Source organism: Mastigoproctus giganteus, chromosome 9 (genome assembly GCF_048544385.1).
Source record: "Mastigoproctus giganteus isolate SK-2022 chromosome 9, ASM4854438v1, whole genome shotgun sequence".
NCBI lineage: Eukaryota > Metazoa > Arthropoda > Arachnida > Uropygi > Thelyphonidae > Mastigoproctus > Mastigoproctus giganteus.
Genome location: NC_143583.1, coordinates 40,184,894 through 40,191,723, shown reverse-complemented (window position 1 = coordinate 40,191,723; position 6,830 = coordinate 40,184,894). Strand labels below are relative to the sequence as shown.

The following is a 6,830-nucleotide window of genomic DNA, read 5'->3' as shown; positions in this document are numbered from 1 at the left end:
CACTGACCAGGCTTTCCAGGTGATCGCCTGCCTGGTGACAAAACGGCCATAAACAACTAAACAACACAACAACAACACACACACACTGCACAAACATAACGTTACACACATTTCTGGCCTTTTACAGTGCTTTCTGTAATCATCACGGTGTACGAAGGCGGAGATGAATTCACGTTCAGGTGCCATCCTACATAAGATACCATACATGTCTACATCAAAATACAAACGCATTCGGGCATGAGAAAGAAAGCTGTGCGCAATAAATGGTTCGCAGTGAGAGAATTTTTAACGAAAAACAAGATTACAATATTGCAGCACTCGCCTCATGCGCCACAGCCGGTGCCGTGCGACTTTTATCTGTTTCCGAAAATTAAAATCTATCTCAAAGGAAAACAATTAGAGGACTTAACAGACATTTAGAACACAATTCAGTAGTTAAAGGCGGTATCTTTCGAGGACTTCCGCTGCTGTTTTAGATCCTGGAAATCGCGAACGGAGCGCTGCATGGGCGCGGTTGGAGAGTACTTTTGAGGGGTAAACATTTAAATTATTTTATTTGAAACAATAAATGATTTAAAAAAAATCTAGTTTCTTTTTAGCAGCACCTGGTACAGGTATACAGATACCGTATTACATCTATTTATGTCTGTGAACGGCTATGTTAACGCCCTCTAGCTGAAAAACGTGTTCTGTCAATGTGGCTGCCGTACTGCTGTAATTATGTGTAATAGCTTAAAAGTTTTGTGATAGTTTAAACATGGTTCATCAAGATTTTAAATTTATCTGTAGCAAGTCTAAGCCCCCTCTAGGAGCCCTCTTAACTCTCGAATATGTCTTGCCATCGAAAAAAACAGGTGTTGAATGGGGCGAAAGTACTGAATTTCATGTTAGCCCTAATGATGCTGAAAACGTGGTTTTCTCTTCTTCTGTAGCAGTTTCTCGGTATTTGGCTCGCTTATTTTCCGATAAACACCTGTATGGGAGAACTATTTTAGAGAAGACCGAAACTGATCACTGGCTACAGTTTAGTGTAAGTAAGATATGCAGTTCAGAACTAAAAGACTCTCTTCATTATCTAAACAACGTTTTAGCAACCATCACTTACCTTGTTGGGAATGATGTAACAATAGCAGATTTTGCAGTATGGGGAGAGCTCTTTAGTTCTTCTAAATGGCAAGAAATTTTAAATGAAGGTACAGCACCAACTAATGTATTACGGTGGTATAAGTTTTTGTCTTCATTAGATCAGTTTGTTGCGGTAATAAATAGTCTTCCAAAAGAAGGTATTGTGAAGATGGAAAATCAGTTATCTGAAATGAAGGCTGACACTTGCAAGCAGGTAGATAAACCAGTCAAGCAAAGCACCAAGACCCAAGATAGAGGGAAGTTTGTTGAATTACCAGGAGCAGAAATGGGGAAAGTAGTTGTTCGGTTTCCTCCTGAAGCTAGTGGTTATCTCCATGTTGGCCATGCTAAAGCAGCACTTCTTAACCAGCATTATCAGTTAGCATTTCAAGGTAAGTTAATCATGAGATTTGATGATACAAATCCTGCAAAGGAAAAAGAGGACTTTGAAAAAGTAATCCTTGAAGATGTTGCTATGTTGCAGATGAAACCCGATATGTTTTCATACACTTCAGATCACTTTGATGTCATATTAGACAAGTGTGAGGACTTATTGAGAGCAGGGAAGGCATATGTTGATGACACAAATCCTGAAGTTATGAAAGCTGAAAGAGAACAGAGGATGGAGTCCAAAAGAAGAAATAATTCCATAGAACAGAATATTACAATGTGGGAAGAAATGAAAAAAGGTAGTGACTTTGGGCAAACTTGTTGTGTGAGAGCCAAAATAGATATGAATTCTGATAATGGTTGTATGAGGGATCCAGCACTATATAGATGTAAGAAAGAATCTCATCCTCGAACAGGTAGCAAATATAATGTTTATCCAACATATGATTTTGCATGTCCAATAGTGGATAGTATAGAGGGGGTTACACATGCACTCAGGACTACTGAATATCATGATAGAGATGATCAGTATTATTGGGTACTGGATGCCCTCGCAATGTATAAACCTTATATATATGAATATTCACGTTTAAACATGATGAATACTGTCCTTTCTAAAAGAAAACTCACTTGGTTTGTTGAGAATGGTATTGTTGATGGTTGGGATGATCCACGTATGCCTACAGTAAGAGGTGTATTGCGAAGGGGGATGACGGTTGAAGGACTGAAGCAGTTCATTATTGCTCAAGGATCTTCTCGCTCTGTTGTTGTAATGGAATGGGATAAAATATGGGCATTTAATAAAAAAATTATTGATGTTATTGCTCCAAGGTATAATGCTGTTTTGCAGGAAGAAGCAGTGCCTGTTTATATTATTGATGCTGAAGAAAAAGCACTTCAAGTGGCAAAGCATCCGAAAAATGCAGAGATTGGTACCAAAACAATATGGGTGTCAAAAAAAGTCTTAGTGGATTATGTTGATGCTGCAGCGATGAAAGAAGGTGAAAATGTAACGTTCATTAATTTAGGTAATTTATTTATTACAAAAATCCAGAAAAATAATGTAGGGAAAATTGAGGCTGTTGAAGCTAGGACCAATTTTGAAAATAAGGATTATAAGAAGACTCTGAAAGTTACATGGCTAGCTGTTACAGATAAAGCTCCACTTATACAATGCATTTGTATATATTATGATCACATTATTTCAAAGCCTGTGCTTAACAAAGAGGAGGATTTTAAAGATTTCATTGGGCACAATACTAAAATATCTGTGATGATGCATGCTGAACCAGAACTTGCTAATTTAAAGAAGTCTGAAATAATTCAGTTACAGAGAAAGGGATTCTTTATATGCGATTCTGAATATGATGCCTCATCAGCAAGGTATATAGGACGTGAAAGTCCATTGATTCTTATATCTATACCAGATGGTTCTAAAGATACCAGTACACTTCCAAAAGTTGTACTTGATTTTAAAAATATCAAAGAAAGCAAAAAGGAACAAGAACAAAGACATAAAGGAAAAGCCTTAGAAAAGTCTCCTCAGGATGAAGTTAAAATGATGCAGACATCACCTGAAGAATTAAATGAACAAATTAAGCATCAGGGTGATAAAATAAGGCAGCTGAAAAGTGAAAAAGTGTCAAAAGATATTTTAGATCCAGAAATTCAGATTCTATTGAAATTAAAAGCTGATTTTAAAGCAATAACTGGAACTGACTGGAAACCAACAAATGAAATTAATAATAAAGGTAAAACCACCAAGAAGGATTCTTCTATCCAGCTGCATTTTTCAGAAAAAAGTATTAAGTTAAATAACGAAATTAAACTTCAGGGGGATAAAATTCGTAGTCTGAAATCCAGTGGCGTATGTAAAGATGTCTTAGATCCTGAGATACAGAATCTATTGCAGCTGAAAGCAGATTTTAAAACTTTAACTGGTATTGAATGGAAGCCACCTGGAATAGACACCAGTGATAATAAGCAAGTAACTTTTACTTCATCTCAGCTGTCAGAGAGTACAGCAGAACTAAATGAAAAAATAAAAGTGCAAGGTGATAAGATTAGAAAACTAAAGGAAGAAAAAACTCCCAAAGATGCTTTAGATCCTGAAATACAGATTTTGCTTAAGTTGAAAGCTGAATTTAAGCAGTTGACTGGAACTGAATGGAAACCAACAAATGAAATTAATAAAGGTAAAACCACCAAGAAGGATTCTTCTAGCCAGTTACATTTTTCAGAAAAAAGTATTAAGTTAAATGATGAAATTAAACTTCAGGGTGATAAAATTCGTAGTCTGAAATCCAGTGGCGTAAATAAGGATGTCTTAGATCCTGAGATACAAAATCTATTACAACTGAAAGCAGATTTTAAAACTTTAACTGGTATTGAATGGAAGCCACCTGGAATAGATACCAGTGATAATAAGCAAGTAACTTTTATTTCATCTCAGCTGTCAGAGAGTACAGCAGAACTAAATGAAAAAATAAAAGCACAGGGTGATAAGATTAGAAAACTAAAGGAAGAAAAAACTCCAAAAGATGTTTTAGATCCTGAAATACAGGTTTTGCTTAAGTTGAAAGCTGAATTTAAGCAATTGACTGGAACTGAATGGAAACCTGCCCAGGTTAGTAAGTCCGATAAGAATAATAAAAAACAATTCAAAGTTGAAAACAATGAAAATAATAGCAACCAGAAACTTAATAACAAAGATCTTAAACAGTGTGTCAGTAAAGGAACCCCTAAGGTAGAAAAAGAGTCTGAAAGTAATAATGCTGCAGAGGAGTTAAAGGCTAAAATTGATGCTCAAGGTGAAAAGGTTAAAGCTCTTAAAAGAATAAAAGCAGCAAAGGAAGAAATTGAATCTGAAGTAAATATCCTTTTAAATTTGAAAGTACAATACAAAGATTTAACGGGACAGGATCTAACTAGAGGTGGAGCAGATAAAAAGAAAGGGAAGCCAAAAGAGAAATCCCCAGAAAAGTCTGACAAAATGTCAGCAAAAGTGCAAGAAAGCCAGGAATCATTATCCTCCAGTTCAAAAAAAGTATCTCGACTTTGCTTGGAAGCAACAAAAGAAGAAAATTTACCTGATTGGTATTCTCAAGTTATTACAAAATCAGAAATGATAGAATATTATGATGTTAGTGGTTGCTATATATTAAGGCCATGGGCATTCGGTATTTGGGAAACTATCAAAGACTTTTTTGATCCAAAAATTAAAGCTCTTGGAGTTCAGAATTGTTACTTTCCTATGTTTGTTTCATCACATGCTCTAGAAAAGGAAAAGACTCACATTGCTGATTTTGCACCTGAAGTTGCTTGGGTTACAAAGTCTGGCAGTTCTGAGATGGCCGAACCCATTGCCATTCGCCCTACAAGTGAGACTGTAATGTATCCATCGTATGCCAAGTGGATCAAATCTCATCGAGATCTTCCTCTTCGATTGAACCAGTGGAATAACATTGTTCGCTGGGAATTTAAGCATCCACAACCTTTTCTTAGAACAAGAGAAATTCTGTGGCAGGAAGGTCACACGGCATTTTCCACCAAGGAGGAAGCATTAAAAGAGGTGCATGTGATTTTAGATTTATATGCTGATATTTATGAAAAACTTTTAGCCATCCCAGTAATTCGTGGACAGAAAACTGAAAAAGAAAAATTTGCTGGAGGAGATATCACATTTACAGTAGAAGCTTATATATCAGCAAGTGGTCGGGCTATTCAAGGAGGCACTTCACATCACTTAGGACAAAATTTTTCCAAAATGTTCGAAATTGTATATGAGGATCCTGAAACAAGTGAAAAGAAATATGTCTACCAGAATTCTTGGGGTCTTACAACTCGTACAATAGGAGTAATGGTGATGGTTCATGGTGATAATATAGGGTTAGTTCTTCCACCTCAAGTAGCCTCTGTTCAAGTAATTATTGTGCCCTGTGGAATAACTGCAAATCTTAATGAAAAGGAAAAGGAGAAACTGTTGAACAGTTGTGTTGAGTTTGAGACAGTCCTGGGAAATGCAGGTATAAAAGTTAAAGGTGATTATCGGGATAATTATTCTCCTGGTTGGAAATTCAATCATTGGGAACTAAAAGGTGTTCCAGTACGTGTAGAATTAGGTCCACGAGATATCAAACAGCAACAGTTTGTAGCAGTACGGCGTGATACTGGTGAAAAGATTACCTTTACAATGTGTAGTGCTGTAGAAGAAATTAAAACACTAATGGAAAAAATACAGCATAATCTATTTTCTAGAGCCCAAGCTGACTTACATAAGCATCTAGAAGTGTCATATAACTGGGAAGATTTCTGTCAGAAATTAGATAACCGTTGCATCATACAGGCCCCATTCTGTGGAGATATGGATTGTGAAGATAAAATTAAAGAGGATAGTGCAAAAGATGAACAGAGTGAGGCCGAAGCCCCCTTAATGGGAGCAAAGGGTTTATGCATCCCATTTCAGCAGCCAGCAAGTATCACTTCAGATATGGCCTGCATTCATCCCAAATGTGTTCGACAACCGAAAAATTTCACTTTATTTGGTCGTAGTTATTAAGTGGACTTTTTTAGTCATTGGAATTTTACTAATCTATGATTGGAAAAGAGGTGTTCCTGTATACTTTTAAAAGCTACAATTTTCTGGAATGCCATTTCAAAGATTTGTAAATCAGGTGTCTAACTTATAAATTAAAAAGATTATAGTTTCTAAAAGCCTCTAGTATATTATTTTGGTTACTTGTTTTACCCCAAACAGGTTATAGTGTGAAGTTTAGCATATTCAAGGATCATTCCAGGTTTAATCCTGGAATGATCTGCTGTATTAATCCTAGGAGCAAGGATTTATAATCAGGCATTTCTTTTAGTAAGTATAATAACAGTAATTTATTCAGGGTATATCAAAAACAGGAATCCAAACAGCTGTTTCTAATTATAAGCCCACTTTGCCTAATTGATATGCCCAAATATTAATTTAAAAGCATCTATAAATTGTCATACAGTGCTTTTGTATTACTGTGAATCAGCCTGTATTGAAGGCAATACAACAGGTGATTTTTTCAAAAGAAATTTGACAGATGGGCAATGCCGAGTAAAATGATTATTAGCATGAGAATGTTCCATAAAATATGATCTATATCAATTTGTAATGCAGAGTAAACACTGGAAATACTGGCAGTAAAAAATTGCTGCAGTTATTTACAAGAGTGTGTAAGTCATTTACACACTCATATATATCTCACTTAGCATGGGTTTCACTATAACATGGTTTTCAATTAAGTTTAAGTCAAAAATTTACTGTACATATTAAAACTCAT

General features: G+C 35.7%; 1 protein-coding gene across 10 annotated transcripts; it reads left to right on the top strand.

Annotated features, from left to right (window-relative positions):
- The first annotated feature begins 683 nt into the window (after positions 1–683).
- On the top strand, positions 684–6,144 carry GluProRS (Glutamyl-prolyl-tRNA synthetase). 10 transcript variants are annotated; one of them, XM_090381450.1, is made up of 5 exons: positions 684–1,288; positions 1,358–3,266; positions 3,504–3,761; positions 3,975–4,244; positions 4,527–6,144. In XM_090381450.1, the coding sequence occupies exons 1-5, from the start codon at positions 758–760 to the stop codon at positions 6,071–6,073; spliced, it is 4,515 nt and encodes a 1,504-aa protein (XP_090237576.1). In that variant the 5' UTR covers positions 684–757; the 3' UTR covers positions 6,074–6,144. The 10 variants fall into 10 exon arrangements, with proteins under 10 accessions (XP_090237576.1, XP_090237573.1, XP_090237569.1 ...); XM_090381447.1 differs by having other exon boundaries at positions 1,340–3,296; positions 3,516–3,710; positions 3,927–4,180; positions 4,436–6,144; XM_090381443.1 differs by having other exon boundaries at positions 684–1,258; positions 1,295–4,135; positions 4,238–6,144.
- Positions 6,145–6,830: the final 686 nt, after the last annotated feature.

Coding starts and splice junctions, on each gene's coding strand:
- GluProRS (XM_090381440.1), top strand. CDS start 758: ATGGTTCATCAAGATTTTAAATTTATCTGTAGCAAGTCTAAGCCCCCT.